The 24,377-nt window shown below is 30.5% G+C and overlaps 2 protein-coding genes across 3 annotated transcripts in view; one reads left to right on the top strand and one right to left on the bottom strand.

The window, feature by feature from the left end:
• LOC111637027 (nephrocystin-1-like) overlaps positions 1–24,377 on the top strand; it is a 33,872-nt gene that overhangs the window by 8,979 nt on the left and 516 nt on the right. Inside the window, exons 5-9 of the mRNA XM_023382429.1 lie at positions 9,430–9,454; positions 11,229–11,244; positions 13,279–13,306; positions 16,500–16,554; positions 17,001–17,095. Coding sequence (XP_023238197.1) covers positions 9,430–9,454; positions 11,229–11,244; positions 13,279–13,306; positions 16,500–16,554; positions 17,001–17,095 — 219 coding nt within the window. The remainder of the gene's footprint in view (positions 1–9,429; positions 9,455–11,228; positions 11,245–13,278; positions 13,307–16,499; positions 16,555–17,000; positions 17,096–24,377) is intronic.
• Positions 23,768–24,377, bottom strand: part of LOC111637026 — a 52,642-nt gene continuing 52,032 nt past the window's right edge. Inside the window, exon 5 of one of the 2 annotated variants that reach the window (XM_023382426.1) lies at positions 23,768–24,009. In XM_023382426.1, coding sequence (XP_023238194.1) covers positions 23,871–24,009 — 139 coding nt within the window. In that variant the 3' untranslated portion in view covers positions 23,768–23,870. The remainder of the gene's footprint in view (positions 24,010–24,377) is intronic. The other variant, XM_023382428.1, reaches the window with a different exon arrangement.

The following is a 24,377-nucleotide window of genomic DNA, read 5'->3' as shown; positions in this document are numbered from 1 at the left end:
GTTCAAGTAAAAAATGATCAGACAAGAGTAAAAAATGATAATTTTGAATAGATTTGTATTTTTACCTCTCTTGCATTATATAACAAATCTTTGATAGTTTTCTTTTGGTTTTAAACAACTCATGTAATGCCTTTCAAGCAAAATGTTTAATGTAACTAATGGAATTGAACAGTTTTTCAGGTATATCGTGTTGAGATTAAATGAGAGGACCTCTCATTTTGGACTGAAATGTTGTCTGAAAATTGATGTTGGAAAGTAAATACAACTGTCTGAAAATTTCATGGAAATCTGATAATTAGGATCACTTTGAATAGAATAAATATTAAAATTTGAGTCAGGGAAGTTGAAAGTAACATAAATCAGTGTCAAGGACTATGACTTGGAGAAAATTTGACTTAAGAAATTCAAGTTGGAGACATTAAATCCCTATGCTATTCTATTGAGACCAACCGAGTGATTCATTTTCTTTGAATTAAAGAAATATTCGAGTTACAGACATTTCAGTTAGAGAAGCTTTACTGTATATATTTCAGAAAAAGAATGCCTACTACAAATTTAAAGAAATGCCAATTATTTTTATTTTTGGAATAAGATTTCCCACGCTATAAAAGATTTTCCACGCTAAAAAAGTATAGAAGGGGAACAATCCGAGGACTCGGGGCAATCATCGGGGAAGAAAACTACTAGTGCCTACTCTACTCTGGAAGGACCTCGAGGTTTCCGATCGCCGATCTAAAAGAGGTAAAGACTTAGATCATTTTTTTTTAATCCCTCTCTCTCGATATACTCGGGACTTAGAAATTATTTGTCTCTTGATGTACTCGAGACTTAGAAAATAGTTTCTCTAGATGTACGCGGAACTTAGAGTTTTTGTATCGAGAACCTTCAGTGGTCCCACTAACAGGATAGACGGACGTCGGTTGTTTGATATTGTTGCGACGCGGAAGTATTATCATTTCTATTTATTTGCTGTTGTTTAACTTTAATGTATTCTCATGTATTTGTAATATTTGTTTTATAATTAAATGTGTTATTCTTAAATTTAATGACAATCTTTGAGTACTGCCGACACCTCATCACGACTTCATTATGCCTCTCACTCCTTTTGCCCTCCTATAGCCATTCCCTGAAAGCCAAGCCGGTAAGTGGGGAAAAGCTCTCCACTTCAGCCCCATCGGTTGCGCACATATTGGTGTCAGGAGTGGGGTGTATCAGTACTGCAGCCTTGAGCATATGTGTCGTTTCTACGATCTGTTATTACATAAAGAAACGACGGGGTACAATCTACGCATGCGAAAATCAACGAGAAGCACCCACTGTAGAAGAAACTTCATTTAAAAGAAATGATTAATCCCGAAAATGCTTCGGAACTCGAGATTATTAATATAGAACCTCTTCCATCTGATAGTATCCCAGATAGATGACAGCGCAGTCGTCCTTTCCGCATATAACTGCTGGGAACCCCTGCGCCAATTATTATATTTTTTATTTATTATTTTTGTATACGCATGGATATGATATTATGTAATTATGAATTGTGAAATGTTAACCCTATAATAAACAAAAATAAATTTTTTTTTGATTTGTTTACAGAATGGAGGAGATGGAAGGTTTGGCAGCGCCGTTTAGGATCAGTTGGCAAGTAAATCCCGAGTCAACTGAAAAGGCCTTTATGACAATGATAAAAGGCGTAACACATAGTCAGAAGGAGGCATGGAGACCACCTCTCATGATGGCGGTACTCTCACTTGGGATGGAAGTAGAACCCGAGCTGGAGAGAAAATTTAAGTGGCAACAAAGATGGGTAGAGAAAATAAGCCGTAGACGAGAGGAACGTAAGCGGGGAGAAAAGGTACTAGGAGAATATACAGCAATAGCTCCCGAACTATACGGGGTCATGGAAGAGTCAACTGTAACACGAGAGGAAATAATAGAGATACGGTCGCCCTCCCCTTCTCCTTCTGCTTCATCTGCTTCCGAATCCGAGCTAGATTCCGATTCGCCAACGGATGTAAGACCAAAAAGGCGCTGATACAACCGTCATCGAAATTCATTTGAATAATTTAATGTATCTTCTTATAAAAATGTTTAATTTTTTTTTTTTTTTTTTTTTGATAATTCTAATAAAATACTTTATATGATATTACCGGAGTTTAATATATAATGAAACCTCCAAAATATTGTACGCGCTATTGAACCTTTTCTTGTTTGTAATAATGTTCTAAATAAATCAGACCAGATTCCGTTGGAGCACGCCCCGTGGAACCATATTTAGATAGAGATGAGATGCCTAGTACTGGCGACAGGAACACTCCTCCCCGTCGGACCAGTTCTCCTCCTATCGTAACTCCACGTATTTCTCCTCGGAATAAGCAACCCTCCTGTATCGAGAACCAATGTAAACACAAGGAATCACAGTACGGCACACCTTAATGCAAAGGTGAGATATATATTTTTTTCGAGCTGGTGGCCTGCAATCAACAGGCTGCCAGTTCAAAAGGAAAGGTTTTTTTTCGATAGAAATAATGAATCAATTTCTACCTCTACATTGGAATGAAGGATGATTATCTGCTTTACTCATCATTTTCATATTATTACTGTCATTGTTGTTATTATTGTGATCGGAAGCATTTCAGAAGATGATTTTGTTTGCTTATCTTTATTCAACTTTTCATGGGAGCGATATAAAATTTCTTGGTTTATATCATGTAAACTGATGTGTTGTTGTTCAAGAGCAGCAATGTTAACCTTAGTTAACGATGCTTTCAAACAAGGAATAGGATTTTATGTATCCTTTTATTTTTTCTTCAAAAATCGTGGGAAAGGTGAGAAGAATACACCTGCTCCACTTCTTCAGATTTCGTTCTCGAGCTTGGTGTTTCCTGGTTGGTAGTGTACCAAGAGGGAGAATAACCCGTTCACTTTGGGTGTTCCCTCCTATAAGGGTCATAACTGCTTCCTATCCATTTTCCATTGCCACTTGTGAAATTCGACAACTTAGTGTGTCTTCTTTCTCCCAGAATTTCAAGGGTATCAATTTTTGTGGTTAAGTACTTACTCTCATTAGCCTGATCTGATCCTGCCATTTCATTAGAATTTGTTTTCGCAAAAACAAAAATTTTCTAGAGTTATAGTGAGTGGTAGGAGGAGAAGCCTTAACCCTCTTTGTGACAGTACAGAGGTTACCTGCCTGACAAGTTGTCAGATATCAATGGTTATTTATATGGATATACCAACCAGTATTCCCGTAAGTTTAAGTTTGGTTACGGTTGGCTGAAAGTTTAGATGGCTAATCTTTTGCTCATCTATATTTTTTTTCAATATTTAAAGTCTAAAAAAACAATATGAAAGGTTGATTTAACTTCCAGTGAGAAAAACTTTTCCAACTTTTGATCGAGGAAAGCTAATGAACTTTTTCGCTATTTGGTGATCTGTTTATTACACACTGTGTTTGAGGGACGAGACCTTTCTCGTAATTCTTATGTGTGCCTAGCTTGTTATACATTTAACCATGTTTTATGGAGGCTGTTGCTTCTTCTTGACCAGTATCTATTTAAGGTTCGGAATATCTAGCCTGAAGACATAAGTTCGTGCTATTTCTAAAGCCTCATTGAAGGTCGGCAGAGATATTTTCGCAGCACTGTGTGAAAATGGAAGACTTTCTACGAAGGAGCAATTGGTAAGAGCTTCAATATATTCTTTAATTGATAGACTTCTTGGAAGAGATTATGACCTCCTATCAAAATCTTTTTTCTGGGAATTTTCTCTTTTCTCTGGGAAGAGATGTCATTGTGTGAATCCTTCTTCCGAATAATTAGTCATAATTCGCGCCAGTCAACTAATATCCTTTCACCAAATTGAGTACCGAGATGACACCTCCTGTGATCCAGGTGCTCAATCCAGGTATAAATTCTTTAGATGATGCCTGACCGAATAAAAGATACACTCTACATTTGGCTGATATAAATGGGACTCAGCGAAATTCACGTTTCTGTATCCTTGGTTTGAATTCCCAAATAGTCTAAGTCCTTTACCTTGCAAGGGCTCAAAATTATTGGTACAGTTCTTGTGGGATAAAGCAATTGAAATCTTCTATCGAGCTCACAACAAAGGGTTGTCCGTTCGGGGATGAGAATTCTAAAATTTTATTTAGGGTCCCCAAAGCGATTTTTCTTCTTATTTATTTTTGTATCAGTACGTTAAGCTGCACGCCCTGTTGGTGTGAATTGCAACGTATTGATGAAAAAAGGGGATAAATTTAATGCAGGGAAAAAATTTATCTAATAATCTTTTTTTTGTGAGTCAAAAGAAGGGAGGAACAACCCTTCCTGAATTCTTATACTTTTCTAAAATATTAAATATAAGTAACAAAATCTAAGAAGCTTCGAAGTTCCAAATGCTGAGGAGATTTGAACTTAAAGTTCTTATATCTGGAAGGAAACAAGTCTTCTCTCTCTAGGCAAGCTTTTCAGCTTCTGAGGCTTCAGGCTGACTTGATATAAAATCTTTTGATTTATATCTTCCTTTGATCCTTTTGGTGCGTATTTTGGGCAATCCCCGGATGATATTTCTCCGACGATAGGCTCTTTTAAGCCCTACGCCCTTTTGGGCGAAAGCAAGGGTTCAAGGTAACAAACCTACTTTAACCCTTATGCCACTTACGACTTACTATGTTGGTAAGAAATCAAACGCACCAAATCGGTTTTAAGAGAATTGCTATCGAAGGATGGATTAAGATGCTTTAATAATGACGACGACCGGTTCTATCACGAACCTAATAGCAACTCTTGTCATTGGGCCGGCGAGATTGCTCATCTTAGGGTTGTGTACCTACGATAAACGAAGTGAACGATAAACACAGCATCAGTGCGGGACTGATAAGTTTAATAGTATCATGGTGATGGAAGCTGAACGCTTGGCCTTAGAATTTACTGTTAAAGTTACAACTTAAACTGGCCATGAAGAGCTGTTAATGAATAAAGAGATCTTCAAATCATTTTATAGACTAGTCAAACAGCATGCTATTATTGCACCAACTGCTACCAGAGAGAACCTTTTCTTGTTTGTAATAATGTTCTAAATAAATCAGACCAGATTCCGTTGGAGCACGCCCCGTGGAACCATATTTAGATAGAGATGAGATGCCTAGTACTGGCGACAGGAACACTCCTCCCCGTCGGACCAGTTCTCCTCCTATCGTAACTCCACGTATTTCTCCTCGGAATAAGCAACCCTCCTGTATCGAGAACCAATGTAAACACAAGGAATCACAGTACGGCACACCTTAATGCAAAGGTGAGATATATATTTTTTTCGAGCTGGTGGCCTGCAATCAACAGGCTGCCAGTTGACAGACTAATTTCAAGAGAATACAGAGTTATTCCTGGTGGTTCTGTCCTGCAAGACTTGTTCTGCAAAACTTGTTCTACAAGTACTCAAGGTGTCTTGGAGGCCCTTGTGGACAAGTTTACTCCAAGGAGTTTTGTGGTATCTCCATAACGGACTTATTTCAAGAGAATATGGAGTTACTCCTGGTGTTTTCTCTGCACACTTTTCCTCTATATTATTCCATTGAACTCTCTCTTAGCTTTAATTTTAGTTATTAAGTTTATTTTTCTTATGTTAGTTATTAAGTTCTAAATACTTTGTCTGCAATATTTTCTACATATGATAACTCTGTATACATTGCTATTCTGTAATAATATTTCATTGTTATTCTGTATTAATGTTATTAATGTATTAATTATTCTCTCTGTAATATTTTGTATTTAACTCACAGTTTTGTATACAGTGTTAATATGTACTATTGTAAATGTATATAATTTTTCTCAGCTGTGCTCTTGCGGTGCTGAGTATGTGCCTCGAGCACCTAATAAAAACGATTGAGTATCATGGTGATGTTGTAACTATTCATCATTATTCATAATTATTAACTCTTGGAAATGCTCTTCGGACGTCGACGATACCCTTTCGATCTTGACGCCTATCTTCACATTTGATGGGTGGGAATCAGTGCATTTTCCTATGACGACAACATCGTACCAGGACACAGGAAAAGATGAGATTGTTCTGTGACCCCTATCTGGAGAACTATCCCATGCGATGAAACGGTCACAAAGGAACATTGTTCATATCTGATGACTAACTGTAGTGCCGGTTAGCGATATTTCCTTTTCTTTCAGGACAGCTATTAAGTCGACTTCATTCTCTAAAATTGTACGCGTAAGTCGATCACCTTTATATTTTTGTATCCTTTATTTCATCTATTTGTTTTTTGTAACCGCAAAATTTTTTTTATCGCGCAATTTCATTTTTGTTGTTTTTTTTTTGTGAGTTTTTGTCGGAGCTTATGTCTCTTTATTTGAGAGAGAGAGACTTTCTCGCGTATTTAGCAGAATTTTTTTTGTCCCTTTATTTTACTTTTTCTTTTTTTCTATATGTCGGAGATACAAAAATTCCCCCCCGAAAGGCGAACAGAGATCTGCGAAGTCTTCAAATCCAGAGTTTTACCTTTCAACAGAATTAAAAGTCGAGCTTATGGATAAAGTCATTGGAAATTCGTCTTCAACACTCATATGAAACGACGTCAAAATGAAAGGGATAAAATATGACAAGAATATGACTCTCCGAGAATTTCAAAATACGACTAAAAGGAAAAATCACACCAAGGGTGTAGGATTTTTAAAAAAGTGGGGAGTTATGTGAAAATCTGACTCTCTTAAGAGAATTTTATTAAGTACGAAGCAAAGTTGTATGTTTCTTTCATCATTATTTCCGTTATTTCTCCCGTTATCACTCCGTTGCCCGTTTCCCGTTATCACCCCCGTTGCCCTCCGTCCCGTTTGTTTACCAGCAATGCAGGGGCTTTTGGAATACAGACCTTATTTTGCATCTCATTCTGATATTCCATAACCCTGAATTTGCTTATGAACTGCTGTTCTATTATGCTATTTTAATTGGAATAATTGTGTACATGGTATCTATGGAAAAGTTAATTTTATTAGTAATTAGTAATTTGAATGTTGAAAGAGAACAAGCCAATTCATCAGAGATTTATTTTTAAAACTTTATTTATTTAGATATTCTATACTGTGTCCTTTTAGATTATGTTAGTTTAAGATTTATTATTTTTGAAAATAGATATTATTAACAAATGACTATAGTTGTTAGATGTTATTTTAAATACCTGTTATACAAGTCTAGGTATTTATATTCAGTCTTATTAATAATGTATTTAGATTAACAACTATATAATTATTCCAAGACTATATTTTGAATTTTACCTAATTGATTTTAAACAAATGGGTAAAATTCTGAGTAGAAAATACTGAAAACTTCTGACAGAATAAATAATAATACATATTAAAAACCAATGCTACTAGCAATTTCTGATTCTGAAAGTTCTCACACTGTGCTATTTTTTTATAAAAATTTACAGAATCAATGTTAAATACAGTAGAACCTATTTAAGAAGTACCTGCATAAGAAGTCTATTTTCTCCAGTCCTGCCATTTACACCTTAAGATGTGTGTTAAAATTTTCTGCATAACAAGTTCCCATATAATATGTTTTCCTGTATAAGAAATTCAAAACATAAGTCCCATCGATGATATTTTACCTATTTAAGAAGTTTCTGTTGAAGACATATTATAATCTCTTTCCTCACCATAACTTTATCACTTATGAAAATAGTAGTTTTAGTAAAGTAACTCCAGATATTTTTTACTATATTGTATATCAAACACCCACACACCTACAGTAGTCACTAAATTAGCTGAGGTCTTATTGTTTTGACCATACTTCCTATCTGATCCTATATTAACACCAGTCACTTCATCACTTGTTGTAGTCAGTGCATTTTACTTTTCTACTATGCTACACTACACTATACTATATTATATTATCTTGATATTAAAATAATATTTGTTATGCAGATAAAAAATTATTTTTTTACAATTCCTGCATAAGAGTATATCTATGTAAGAAGTTTTTTAGAATGGTCTCTTCTAAAACTTCTTAACAGAGTTCTACTGTACATAAAAAATTTTAATAAAAAATGTGTAAGTCAACATATCATTTATCATTATATTATTAATTTTAATGATTTCTTAATTTTTTCTTTTTTCATTATAATTTGCCTCAGAAATCAATAGGGAAGTGAAATATCAAAGTTTGACTTTCTTACCTATTGGCAAGATAAATGCAACATATCTACTAAATGTCTGCGATTGTTTGGTTGGTTATAATTGAATACAGAAAAATGACACAAAATTCTGCTATTTAAAGAATCCTATACTCCAAATGAGAATAAAAACAAAATAAAACAAGTTTCATTAAAATCAGGTGACAGATAACTGAGTTACCATATTTTCTGTCGATGACATCATTCTGTATGATGTTACTTTTTAAACTTTACAATTACTGTGTTTTAACTATACAGTACTTAAATCATCCAATGGGTTAATTGGTGCAGTAGTCATGGGTAGAATAGTACATAACTATAAATTTGGTTAGATAGATAATATGCGTTCTAATTATTTAAATTTTATTATTTATATATATAAAATAGAATGGCTGTCTGTTTATTACCTGTACACTTTTAAATCTTTTGACCAATATACACTCATTATATTTTACTGACTTTCTTCAGGAAAAAATACAAATTGAATGTCAGTTGCATTTGTATAGAACAAAAATTTTTAAAACATTCTAGAATAAATATTTCAAATGTTGATAGTCAGACATTTGAAGTTATGAATAAATGAAAATATAAAGATATATGTGTAAAACATATATAATAAAATAATAAAAATATAAGAAGAAATATTTAATAGCTGAATATGAGCATTATCTCCAATGCTCATGCTAAGAGTTCATATAGTGTCACTTGCATACATTTCAAAAAGCTCTCCAAGCCATGCTTATGGCATCGACTCTCACCTTGTCTTGTGGACCAAGGCTTAAGTCTGAGATGAACAAGGTTATGATAAAACAAGATATGCAGAGGCATTACACATCCATAAAACACTACTATTACAGTATTTTCTATTCTTTATAAATTTTAAATAGTGTGTGACTTGATGGGTCCTGGGTGGTCTAGTTCATATATAAATCCTGGGTTGGTTATAATATTTCAGATATTATTTAATTTCAGTAATATGTGATATTTTTAATATATTGATTAATTTTATTATTTATAACATTTGCAGAATAATCTTAAAACTCAAATACTGTGATTTAAAGTATTTACAAAAGAAAAATGTTAATTAGAGTGATAATTTTATATATAGTGACAGGAATGTGAATTGAAATTGAAACTATTGTTAAAGGCAGAGAAAGTAGCTAAAAATGAGGGATTTTGCATTATATAATATGTAAATTATCTTATATGCTATTAAAATGATTATTTTATTTTTTCTTTTTTTTTAGTTACACACAAAATCATCAAGAGAAGGTAAGTTTTAATTTAATAAAATTTTAATATATTTGTATTAAAATTAAGTTTTAGTATGTTATCTTGTTATATTGTAACAAATTAAAAATTTAATATACAGTAGAAAAAATATATATGTAAAGTATTGGCTTGTAAACAAAGTTGTAAACTGAGAGGGAATGAAAGAAGTGCCAACCTCGCTAATTGGATCCACGTGTGGTCCAGTGATGACCACTTGCCAGGTGGTGAACTCCTGGACGTAAACAAGTGGGTTGGAATATCAGAGGACTTAAATGTAAGCTTCACTATCATCTGATAAAAGCAGACCTGGGTGAAAGCTGTTCACACAAGAAAGGTTTAGGATTGGTCGGAAGTTTTTGTCCAGAAAATCCTTAAATTGCAGAGTGAACAGAAGAGGAGAAAAAAAGGGCAAGAGACTGGGTACACTGTAGTCTCAGGCACTTGGGAAGCCCACTGAGCTTAGAGAGGGCATACTCCTCTGGTAAACATCTCAGGGACACGCAAGGCCAAGACTCCACTAGCATAAAAATGGGCGTAAAACCCCTTGCCATAAAAGCTTTTAATCACGTGACCATGATATTTTACACTTGAGCAGGTTGTAAAACCAGTGTAAAAGTAAGTTGAGCAGTGTTCAACTTTTGACATGAATATGGCCGTAAAATGGTACCATCCATCAATCAGAAGTCAGTGAAATCTAGGTCATTGTGACACGGTGCGAAAATGGCAGTAAACGAGCTTTTGTGTATGTTCTCTCATGGCTACTCTAGAATAGATCTGGAAAGATTTATTGAAAACATCCAAAAGTATTCATGTATATATGACAAGAGGTTTCCCAATTATAATAATGGATGCCTAAAACACGCAATACGGATGGCCGAAGGAAAATCCTTCAATTTAGAGGAGTATATAATGAAAAAAGTTAAGCTTATAAGTGCTGTATATTAATTAATAATACGATAATAAAAGTTAATATATGAAAGTAAAGATATTATTTTTACTACATTTGTAATTATAGTGCAGAAAAAACTCGTAGAATATAATCATTGTCTTTATAACTTTGATAGTACCGTCGCCATAAAAACTTAGCTAGCCAGACCTCCATTGCAATCCAGACACAAATGCAACTAGGTCATGTGATTAAAAGTTTTTATGGCGAAGGATTTTACGCCCGTTTTTACACTAGTAGAATCTTGGCCTAAGTGCAGAGGCTGGACGAACCGTGCAGTTGAGCCACTCCACAGGCTGACCTAGACTCTTCAGAGTTTAATAGTTCCTGAAGCCAATTTAGTACTTGAGGTACCACACTTTGTGTATTCTGTAATTACTGTGTTTTCCAACCTGTATACTCTACATATATATTTGTAAATAAACTGTAAATAATGTCTAACTTGAGTGTGGAGGTGTTCTTCCAACGAACCTGGATCAAACTATATCAAGTTGTAACAAACATGGCAAACCAATTCAACAAGATGGAGTTGATCTGAGGAAGAACTTCACTATATAATTCTAAATAACTTAATAACACTACACAAAAAATAATAATTTTTGAATGTTTTTATCCAAATTTTGAATCCTTTGATATTTTGAATCCTTTATTCAAAACATAAAAAAGTTTTGGATAAAGGATTTTAAAAAAGGTTTTAGATTTTGATATTCTCTCATGTTATATTTTCTGCATTCACTGTACATGCTCAATATAAACAGTATTTTGTATTAATTTAGCATTTAATAAGTTTTTAAATTGAAACTGAATCTTTTCTTATTGTTTTATTAGATGCCGATAGTCCAAGGTATGTATAAAGTTTTAATTTTTTTAAGATAAAACTATTTAATTTTATTAGTTTATTAAAAATATTATATGTAGTTAAATTTTCTCAATGAATCTTATATAATTAAGGTTTTCTTTTTTCTAATTAGTTTATGTATTTTTGCTTAGAGAATCCTATACTCCAAATGAGAATAAATGGGAAGAGATGTCATTGTGTGAATCCTTCTTCCGAATAATTAGTCATAATTCGCGCCGGTCAACTAATATCCTTTCACCAAATTGAGTACCGAGATGACACCTCCTGTGATCCAGGTGCTCAATCCAGGTATAAATTCTTTAGATGATGCCTGACCGAATAAAAGATACACTCTACATTNCCATTACATTGGTTTGAAGAAATAACTTCATTAAAAAACAAATAACAATAGGTAAAAATTTTCCACTATTAAAATGATCAAATGTAAGCCTTTTATTTGAGGATCTGACACTTCAACATAAAAAACAATAAGTAAATCTTCTCACCCTACTATCAAGTCTTTATCCAGTTTGTATCAGGTTCTAGCCCTCTAGTGGTCGAAATAGTCTTAACTTCTAATTTGAAGAAAATATCCTGAGTTCTTCATGAAAATTGTAACTATATGCAAATGAAAAGATAACTTGTATCGATCACTAGAGGGCTAGAACCTGATACAAATTGGATAAAAACTTGATAGTAAAGTGAGAAGATATACTTATTGTTTTTAATGTTAAAGCATCAGATCCTCAAATAAAAGGCTGACGTTTGATCATTTTAATAGTGAAAAATTTTTACCTATTGTTATTTGTTTTTTAATGAAGTTATTTCTTCAAACCAATGTAACGGGTACTTATGTGGTTATGTAAAAAGGATTAATGGATAGACTCGAAAATTAAATATTTTTGTAAATAGTCTTAACTTCTAATTTGAAGAAAATATCCTGAGTTCATCATGAAAATAATTTTTTTTTGTTTTTAATTGCTATTAGTGTTGCTTCTTTTTAAATTTCTATAACAAATATATTTATACTGAAATAAATGCAGGAAAAAAACAATGAAAATATGATTTGTGAGAGAAATTGAACTAGAAGCAAAATTGAATTAGCTCTGAAGCTTTGGTTTAACTTACAAGGAGAACTTACTAAGTATTACTTGCAAAACGTGTAATATTTAGTACTAACATTTATTTAGTAGTTAAATACACATTATTTACCTACCTAGCAGGATATTTCTCTGGTCAATATTTCTATTTTTTCATGAGAAAGTAAAACGAGGATTGTTTGATGAGCAGAGTGAAAATGTAAAGCTGATTAGCAGTGAAGTTGCCTTATGATGAGACATTTTGTTGTAAGGCAATGTACTAGTAAACTTGAGAAAAAGAAGGAATATAACCAAATAACAGCATTGGTGGGAAAATCTCACTCTTAAAAAAGTAACTATGGATACTACAAAATTATTGTTACTTATTATGCTAGAAGTGGATGTCAACCAATAAACAAAGTACTTTGATTTCTACAGGGTGTTTGGAAAGTCACTGTGCACTTATATATTTATTAACAGACATGTTTCAATATAGAATATGGGAGGTAAATATGAATGATAATTATATACAATGTTGAAAGAGACTACAGGCTTGGATCCTTCTTATTTTTTCTTATATCCTCATCTTCAATTTTTCAGAAAAGAAAAATTAAAGATGAGGATATAAAAAAGTATAAAAGGTGATTTATGAAACCACCCTGTCTTGATCTCTGAGTATGCTTACTTGCAATATTATTAAAGTTCGGTACCAATTTAACATGATTTGGGCATAGATTAATAATAAATTTTCCTCTTAGAATTAAGAGAACAACTTTGCCAAATATATTAACTGATAAAAGAATAACAGTTAAAATTAAAGGATATAAAATCCATTTTAACAAAACTAAACAAAATACTAAATTAAATATTATAAATTGATATAAAAATAAAGTTTAAGTGTAATTAATTGTAATCTAAATATGGTTTATATATTTAAATATGAAATTTTTTACTTTAATAGGGATATGTGTGATAAAGATAATGTACATGTAAGTAATTATGCAATTTTTATGAACTAATTTATTCTTATTAATTAAAAGTGATACATAAATATAATTTAATGTAATTAAAATTACATTATATTTTTCTTTAAAATTTTCTCATTTATCATTCAATAAATACAAAATTTTATAAAGAGCATGATTTAATATTTTAAACATAATTTGTTTTAAATACTTACAAAGTGTTGGTCTTTAGTAGAGATTAAAAATTGAAAAGTGCATTTTGATTAAAGAATATAGATTCAGTTTATTATTATTATTATTATTAAAGTACAGTACTATTAAATGATTATTATTATTACAAATATTTAAAAAAATTAAAAATGAAATATGATTAAATTATTTAAGCATTTTGGTGTAATTTTACAATATTTATCATTTCTTTCATCATTTCTTTCATCATTTCTTAGGAAATTGAACATAAAATCAGTATTATTAATATATTGGCTATTAAATAACTTTTAACAGTTTAATTTGTTTCTGCTTTTTTCCAAAATTTTTAATTACTTCAATCTTGATAACTAATTATTATTTATCACATACTCATTGGACTGCAATTTGAAAAAATCACTGACTTGTAAATTTCAACTGTTGTCCACCTTTCTGTCTGTCTGTATGTCTGTCCTTCCATAATTTTGAGAACAGAGTTAGATAGATAAAAATTGAGACCAGATAAGGAAAGCTTATGGGCAGGAGGCTTGATTAACTATATAAGAACTTCCAGAAGTCACATTATTTCAATTCAAAAATGTTTCCCTGAAAGGAGTTAGATAGATGACTGACATGACTCTATTGCTAACAGGAGAAGTATGATGAACAGGGGCAAGACACTACTATCGATAATATGAGGTGGAGAACATATATTTTAAATTAAATAAATTAAAAATTGCAGCCCAGCATTGTGATAATGTCATAATAAAATAATTGCTTGTTATGTTTTAAATTATTTTTATTCTTGTATTCATTTACTATCAAATTGTCAATGTCCAGCAAATAATATAAAAATAAACAAACATTCTCAGCTAGTTATCATTGGGTTATATATTTAAATTTAATTATTCTGAATGACAGTGCATACTTTGTTGATATGGGACATAAATAAAAGCTTAAATGTAAAGCTATTTTAAATAAGATAATAAAACCAAAACTGGAAAACATTACAATAAATTTACAAATGAACATCTGTACTTTACAGCAATGTCTCATACAGCACAAACATTTTTGGCCTTATTAATAGATTTTTATCAAGCTACTGCTGAATTTGATTATTTTATAACTGCTGTTCAGACATAAGAGTGTTTTGATTCAAACTCATTTAAAGTTATTTGAAGTGTTTACTTTGAATAATTTTAAATCAAATTGAACCAAAACATTGTTGAAAAGATGTAAAGATGTTCATTTGTGATTTCATGAAGTAAGATATTTAAGATCATACTTCAACTAAAGCAACAATATTGATAAAAATATAATTACAACTAAATAATAAATGTTTAAATATAATTTAAGTAAAACATATATAAATTAACAATATAACAGTATATTAATAACAAACAAACATTTTTTTCAACCAAGCTAGAAGACAATATTACTAAAAAATATAATTACAACACAAAAATTTACATGAAACAGGAACAAACAATTCAATGTGTAAACATTAGAAAGAAACACTTGAAACTGTTGAAGGAGTCATAAATATTTAATTAGATTAAGCATTTTTCCGGATTTTACATTCCCATCTTCAGATCTACTATATTTGACATTAACATTCTGACAATTCAAAGAGAACAATTGTACGTTATAAACTATTACAAAAGTCAAAAGTTTAATATAAAAGAATTTTGTTTTGAATCTTGTAAATATTCAATATTTCCCTACAGAAAACAGTAACCCAAATGATGAATAATTCTAAAAATTTTGTTTAAGATTTTGTTTTAGTTATCATAACTATTGTTTATTTTTATTAGCAATCTGTAGTAGTTACTTTTAAAGTAAAAGTTACTTTAAAAGTATTTTCTTTGTATGAATTTATACAAAATAACAACATATTATATCTGTTCCTATTCTATTAATATGATACTTCTATTGCAAAACATCTAAATTTTGTGTTTAATATACAGTAATGCTTCTATTCCTATTGTATATTTCTTTGTGCTTTACTATGAGATTTTGCTGTATAAGTTTTCAAAGAAATCTTAAATGATAGTTATTACATTGTACACTGCATAAAAAGATTCTCGTGGTCTGTACTTAGCCATGACTGATGTAGTTTCTTCTTATATGGATAGATATGGTTGAGAAATTATAAAAGAATTCAGAAAGTAAACAACATTTGGCTATAAAAAAGGAAGAAAATATAATGATAGGAAACAATTTTTATTGAGTAATTAGTACAAGATCAGTTACTTTATTACATAGTCATCATTATGATTAAAGCACTTGTCATAGCATGACATTAGTTTTTGGACTCCTTTATCATAGACTTCCACTGCCAGTTCTTTCAGTTGGTTAGTGACAGCTTTTTTTTCTCATCTGTTCTAAAATGTTCCAGATCTACCCAAAAACTCTTTCAGCTTGGAAAAGAGGTAAAAATTACTGGGGCCAGGTCAGGACTGTACAGTGGGTGTTGAAAACATCTTAGCTTGAGCACAGCTTGAGTGGCTTTGGTAGAGTGTGGTCACACATAATCTTTCTTGATTAAACATTAAACATCATTTTCTCACACTTACTTTGTTCATAATGTGATCTCCATACACATCCATGATTTGTGGATAAATTTTATGTAGGATGAACTTTCTTTTCATTTAGAAAACAAATAACATTTTGCTCTTTTCATTTGGTAGGATTTTCAATTTTTGTGCACATTTGTAGCCCTTCACAAAACAGTAACAAGAAGCTTTCCAGTATTGAAACTTTATGTGTGCTAAGTTAACATAGAGAACAAATTGACCTTGAACAAATGGCAGTAATTTACCTGTACAGAGTACTGTATGCAAACATTTTTTTATTTTCTGACATCCCTCAGAGATATTACAAAAAACTGATTTCTTCTCAATAGTAACAATTGCTACTTGTAACAAGTTAGTTTTATTTATAATTTCAGGAAAAAGGAAATACTTATCTTTTACAATATTTAGCTATTATTGAGATATAAAATTTTTATTAATAATTATTATTTTTTTAGGAAGAAATAAATAATGCAAATCATTCTTCACCAATGTTGTTAAGGAAATATGAAGGTATTTTAATAGAAATAATTTTTTATACTAAAATTCTTAGAAAATTTAGCTATATTTTGTATTAAAGTAAAACTTATTTAATATGAATATTTTTTATATCTATCAACTTATATTCAATGATTTAACTTGATAATGAACATGCTAATTAATTACTATTATATGCTTCTTGTCTAGTCTTGGTATAAATTTGTGAGTGCTATGTTGAGTGATGGTGTAATAATCTAGTAATAAAGAAAGGCCAACATAACACTCACAAGTTTATGTTAGTTAATTGGAGGTTATATATATATATATATATATATATATTATATATAACTTCCAATTGTAAAATTTTTTAATTCAAGCAATAAAATTTATTATTATGATAAATTGTGTAATGTTAGGAATTTTTTAAACATATATTTACAAATTTTTAATTAGATATTTTTTGAATTTATATTTCTTAGATGATGCCTATAGTATAGCTGCATTTTTATATCCAAAACTTAGTTCTTCAGGATTATTTTTTTTTGACCTGGAATGGGATGATACAAATAAAACTGTAAGTATATTTGCAATTGAAAATTTAATAAAAAAAATTGTTTATGTAATATTAAAGTTAATTTAACAAATTAATTATTTTTACCTCTATGTCCTTAATGTTTTATTTTTTTGTTTCTGTATTGTCTACTTGGACCTTGTTTATAGATAGGACTTACTATACTGGTATAGTTTCTGATTAGCAAAGAGAGGAAGTCTTAGTCAAAACAAAATATATTTATTTTCATCTGCACGCTTTTTTTATGTGTTTAAGACCTGTAGGCCCCTCTTTAGCAGGTTTACAATATTCTATAACAATTGTATAAAAATTTTTTAAACAATGATATTACATCTGACAATATTTCAGATAAGATAAAATTACTTACATTTTCTTTACTGTCCAATATTAATACAACACTAATACTGACATAAAGCATCCAAAAAACAGAGTGTAATATACTTATTGTAACTTTTTTAAATTTATGCCCATATAAAATACTAAAACTATTAAAAAATTAGTTTTGTTTAAAATGTTAAAAATTATTTACTAACTGATGGTTTGACATCTTTTCATATTCTTATTTTTTATTTCTTTTATCTTTTCCACTGTTATTTTTATTTTAAATATTTTTCTACCCATTATGCCATCTATAAATTCTCATTCTCTATAAATGAAACTTTTTCATGATTGGCAAATTTCTCTTCCTAAATTATCATTAATTCTGTTACTTTGTTTTTTTATATAAACATGTTCAAATAATTGTCTTTTAAATCCATTTCTTTTTTTTTTTTTCTTTATTTTTATCATGTTTAAATTAATTTCACATTCTACTTTGTTATAATGCTTGGCTACTTCTGAATTTTCTTAATTTTCCTCAATTGATCTGATATGTTCCTTTCTACATATTTTAAGTTTTCTTTTTGTTTTACCTATGTATGTTTTATCTGGTTCACAACTACTACTTTTTCTTCTATTATTTCAGTTTTTTCATTATTTCTATAATATAAATGTTTTTTTAAATAAATCATTTTTCTTGAGTATTAAATTTATTTTATTATTTAATAGTTTCTTTAATCTTTCAAAGAATTTAGGAATATAATTTAATTTCACACATTTTTTATCATCATCAAAATGTTTATTTCTATTTTCATTTTTAATTACTTTATTTTTTGACAAAATGGAAACAAATAAGAAATGAATAATGATACAAGAAGACCAAATTAAGGAAAATATACAATTTGAAACAGAAAAACAAAATAGTATAAATTATTTAAATGTTACAATACATAAAAAAAACAAGATAGAAGATAGACTAGAGCAATGGTTCTCAATTAGTGGTACTACCCTTCAAGCAATTTTGTGTACCCCTGGGGGTAGGCGAAATTGCTTGAAGGGGTACGTGCGGCAATCTAAAATCGGTCAATTTAAAATTTAAATGCATGAGATGAAGCAATCAAAAAAATAATGGGTGGACCATCAAAAATTCAGCAATTTACAACATAATGTTGAATGCACAAATTCGTTTATTTATAACTAAAAATATTCTCGAAATTTCATTAAAAACAATGCATTTGTGACAATACGTAAATGAAATCCTTATGCAAGAAACAAATACAATTTTTGTTCCTTATGCAAAGGAACAAAAATTGTTCCTTTTGTGTTAATTGTTCCAAAAAGGAACAATTAACACAAACTGTGTTAATTGTACAATTATCATTATCATCATGTCAGCAAAGCAGCAATAAAATATTTACTACCATTTTGCACAACATACCTCTGCAAAAGCGGATTTTTGGCCATGACAGACATGAAAACTAAACATCGTCACCGATTTCAACTTGAAGATGACTTGAGACTGAAGCTGACCAAAAAGCAACCAGATTTTACAAAGTTGTGCAAAGAAAATCGTGCACATTTGTCACATTAAAATTAAATAACCTTATGTTATTTTCATTATTATTAGAATTGTATTTTAAAGGTAATAAATGTAAAAAAAACTTATTATATTTATCACTAGCTGTCTACCCACAGCTTCGCCCGCATTATATTGAATTTTCTCGTGGGAATAAGATATTTTCTCGCAGTAAAATGTAGCCCATGTCCATCTCCAACATGTAAGCTATCTCTGTGCCAAATTTTATTAAAACCTGTTCAGCAGTTTAGATGTGAAAAGGTGACAGACAGATAGACAGAATTACCTTTGAATTTATAATATTAGTATGGATTAATATGAATTTCTGTTATAAGGGGTATGCGAGTTTGAACTCTTTCTTGAAGTGGTACACAGGAAAAACTAATTGGGAACCACTGGACTAGAGTATAAAAAATATGTTAAACCTATGCAAGTATCTAAAGTAATTAACTATAAATCAAATGTACCAATAAATATGAACAACCACTCACCACAATGGGATATAGATAATCATGTACTCAGAACTGATTACGGTGTTCACAGAAACAAAACTAACATAAAAAAATACCATAGAACAATAAATATAAAGTATAATATATTTAAAATGTATATAGATAAAATTAAAAGTAGAACTAGTAAAATATAAAACCAGGAAAAAGAAATACAACAAATAGTAAAAATATTTATGTTTAATGATTACCCTAAAAATTATTAGATGCATTGATAAATAAAGTAATTAAAAACGAAAATAGAAATAAACATTTACTATTGATCCAGAAAAATCCCCAAAAACTTGAGTAGTAGGCATAACCTACTTGATGGCAGAAGGAAACACTGTTATAGAATCTTACAGTTCAATAAAGAAAAGGTAAGTAAAGTCAAACAGAACTACTGCTATTTCCAAGATTAACTGTGAAGTTGCATCGAAATAATCATTAACCGACAAAGGAGAATGTACCAAACAAATAACTATGCATATGTAAGTTTGCTGACTTTTAGGGGGAAATCAGTTAATCCCATGTCTGGAAGGCTAGGGTCATCTACATGTGGGTGGTGGTGGCAGAAACAGTGATGACAAGTATTTTACAAAGAAAACCATTTATTGAGACCGAAGGATGCTTATATATATGACAAGTACAAAGATCTTGGTGTTTTGAGGTATCTCTGGTTGGATGTTGCACTTGTACGACGTGTGCAGCCACAGGGCAGGTAAGAAGAGTTCATTGGTCTTCGGCTTTGGCGTTGATGAGCGCCTGATGGAGGTGTGATGTTTGGTCTGATGGAAGATGGAAGACACACGGCAAGATTTTGATGTTATATGAATTAAGTGATTGTAATCCAGAGGGTGACACTCTGTTTGATCTTGAATTACCAATTTTTATAGTTTTTCTGATTGGCCCACGTCCCATTCCTCACTTCTCAATTGGTCTCTCCTTTGTCTCTAGGTGAAAACCACGACCTGATTGGGTCACGAGAACAATCCGATTCGAGGCATCTATCTGATACCTTTTCTTCGACTCTGATCAGAGATTGTTGATAGAACTATAAGCCTTGCACTCATAATTTAGTCCATTGTTTCTGTTTTCTGTTGTTTTGGAACTTTAATGATCATACATGATGTTTTTCTATCTATCAAATCTTTCCCCTTTTCCAAATCTTTAACCTAGATCGATTGTTTATGAGTGCTTGTGTCAGAGTTCTACCTTCCCAGACTGACATGCCATCTGATCCATTAAGTCATGCATCTTTGCATCACATTTGTTTTGACAACTACAGCTTTTTTTTCCTCCCCTCTCTCTCTCTCTTAAATAACTAACATAACCTTTGGTCCAACTTGACAGTAACATTTTTGCTTTTAATTAACTTGAAATTAAATTTTAGTTCTGATCTGTTCTGGAACCTCACATACAGTATGTAGTTAAATAAAGTATTTATTTTTGTGGAAAAGATACAGATTCTTTTGGATTCCAACTCAATGGCAAAGGATGGTAATACAGTGATAACAAAATTATTGATGAACAAATGACAAGAATACACACATTGCAACATATACCAGGAGACTGGTAACAGGAAACGCTATAACTAGTATTTACAAACTAACTTAAACTAAGGAAAAAGGGAAGTCAAAAAAAGGAAAGTGATAAATAGTAACATAGGTTATAGGAAAAGATGAAATACCCAGGATGTGTGGAACTTTGCACACTTTCAGTGGAAGGCATGTGGAACTCACTCGGACTGATGGCTCATCATCATCTTCCCTTTTATCCTTCTATCTACTCGAAACTTGTTGTATCATCACTATTGTGAGAACTGAGGGGGTCGAGCCATGAGCTCAGGCCCTTCTTACTGGTTTCGCGTCATGGAATGGCTTAAGTTGTAAGTGAGTAGGAGGATTAGCAAGGTCATGATAAGGTGTTGGCCGCACTCAAGGATGACACATATTTAAGCATAAGAATAACATATTTAATAAACACAAAACTGTTACAAAAAGAATACAGAAGCATAATGTATGATACAGACTCCCTGATTATCCCTTAATAGTGCAACATTTAACAACCCAACAACAAAGGTAAACATCAACTGGTCCTGCCGGTGCATTTCCAGTGGTCTGTCCTTCCATTAAATTTCTCTATTTAGCGAAGTTGACATTAATCTAACTTATAAACTATTCTAAAAGAGAGAGTTTACCTCAGTGTTAAGTAATTATTTCTATACTGATCAAGTCCCGAGCAGTCCTTCGATAGGGTAGAGGTCTGAATAGAGTTTCCTCCTAGACGCTTCCTTTTGACGATCGCCCCGAGGTGCGGGTATCCTTTTTTATACTTGTCTCACAGGGGAACTATTGGGAGGAGTTCTGATGCAATGTGGTCCAAGTTCGATTTAGGTCTGGGTGGGTTGTTTATGTTAATTGTCAGAAATCGAACGTTTTGACAAATTTATTACCTCTTTCCATCTGGTATTGTTACTCATTTTGCCTCATAAAATTGATAACAGCTGTCAAACAAACAGAATTAATGGTGGTAGTGACTAAGGTCAGGGTTTGTATTGCAACCTTAGTAATAATTATTAACTTGGAGAGATATTTGATTGGTTTTATCTGTTATGAAATTGTGAGAAATAGGATATGTGTGGGTTTTTTCCACTTTGTCATCCTTTCCCTGTTTGACTTTTTGTTCACCCTTTTTTTCTCAGTGGGGTATTAGAATTGGATAGGAATATTACTTTAATTAATTAATTAAGGGATTAACTTAATTGTCCCCTCTTCAGATTTTCACACTATGATAAGTTTACTGATCCTTGTCAAGCTAGTTCTGCTTCTCCAGTCTAGCTGCTTTTGAAGACATGGAGCACCATCTTCTATGTCCTTTCACTTTGAAAGAATGTTCTACTCCTCCTCATTCAGGCCCTCAGGTCCTTTTTCTCTCTTTGTTTCCTNAATTGTAAATAAGATTTTATGTTATTTTTATGTACGTTTCTTTACAAAGCTATATTTAATTATAATTTTCTTTCAAAGTATATTAATATAATTGAAGAATATTTTGTACCAGGTATGCACTGTACTGTACATCTACCACACATTTTATTTCACCAAGTAAGTTTTTATTATTTTATTTGTAATTTTAGCCCTTTTATCGTGCTAGTGATTCAGAATGTAATTGTGATATTAAAAACACATTTAGAGAAGTCTACGGTTTTTACTGGCTTATCGAACAAACAATACGAATGGACCCTTGACCATCACTGATGTGCAATTAACTAATTGCCCCTGGAAGTCGGCTTCTTACAGAAACACAGCTTCCCTACTATAAAATGTCACAGCACACCACTGATAAAATTAATAAAATATTAACACAAATAATTCAACAATAACAACAATTAATTTAATACAAGTATATTTTTTTAACAATCAAAATTTATATACACTAAATATTTCTGATATCTTTGCATTGACAGGAGTTACTAACACTTGCTAAAACAACTGCAGCAGTTAATATTAAAATATTTTTCATTCATTAACTTAAATATTAATTTTAATCATTATTGAAATAGTCAATCAAGTTTAAGCAATATTCATTTATAAAACCTATAAATTTCGATATTCTTTTGAATATAATTGTAAATACAGTATTCAAATGGTTTATATGATTAACTCAATGTTATTTATTCCAAAAATATTTCAATTTTTGATGCAACTATATATTTTCTAACAGTCATATAATTATTTAAAACTAAAATTAGAAAATATAATCATATTAAAATACAAATTAAACAATTTTTACTAGAAATTTTAAAGATAAGATAGTTATTATTACTTATATTATTTAAACTTAACACCAAATAAATAAATTGATGAATCTTATTCCATTCAAATATTTTATGTAAAGCTTTATGTTATTCATTGTTATAATGAACTTTTATTTAAATTAATTGAAAAATTGTAATCTGATGATGATCACTAAACATGATCAAAAATGTTCAAATGTTTATTAAATCTTTGCTGCTATATGGGTTGATTATTGTTATATATTGACAATAGCCTGTTTGGAATTAATTATACATTTCATTGAGAGAATTAACTAAATTCAGACAGTTGTTATAGTTCAATGCAAATTATAACAATTCAGTCAGTTAAACTTATGATTTACCGATAAATTAATTATTTGTATTTTAAAAAAAGGAACACAGAGAAAAGAATTAGTAATTACAGTACATATTGAATTAGAAATCTCCACTTAAATTATTATTGAGAGAAGCAATTATTACAAATAAAAAGATTTTAATTATTTAATGTTTTGATTTGTTTAGTTTGCAATAACCACTTCTGTCAAATGAATGTGATTAGTAACTTAAAGTGAATATTGTTTTGCTTACAAATAAAGTTTATTACCTATACATTTTCAAATACATTTGACTATGCCATTCTTCTTGAGCAGCCATTTCTTTTTTAAATTCTTCTAATTGTAATTCTAATTGTCTTATTTTATCTTGGGCTCGATCAAATGCAGGTCTTAGTTCCATATATCTAAAAGATAAAAACAAAGAAAATTTTATTTTGTCATTATAAGCAGGTTTTATAAATATATTTATAAAAGTTTTAAAACTTTAAAACCACAAAATGAAATACACAGTACATCATTCAAAAGAATACAATTTTATATCTACCTTTAGAATACAGAATACATATCCCAATTGTCATGCTGAAATTTATCATGCAATAAATAGAGTTAAAAAGGATGCAGCTACTATATATTCAATGCAGGAAAAAATTAATAATAATAATAATATATTTTGAAAATAAATTAAAGTACTTTCAAAATTCTACACAAATTAAAATTTATAAACATTGCCAGGCATTCATTCATAATCATCAACGATAAAAAACAGTAGATG

The sequence above is a fragment of the Centruroides sculpturatus genome, unplaced genomic scaffold (assembly GCF_000671375.1).
Source record: "Centruroides sculpturatus isolate CEXI.00-Female unplaced genomic scaffold, Cexi_2.0 scaffold966, whole genome shotgun sequence".
NCBI classification, from domain to species: Eukaryota; Metazoa; Arthropoda; class Arachnida; order Scorpiones; family Buthidae; genus Centruroides; species Centruroides sculpturatus.
The sequence above is the reverse complement of the archived record's forward strand: the minus strand, read 5'-3'. Positions and strand labels throughout refer to the sequence as shown.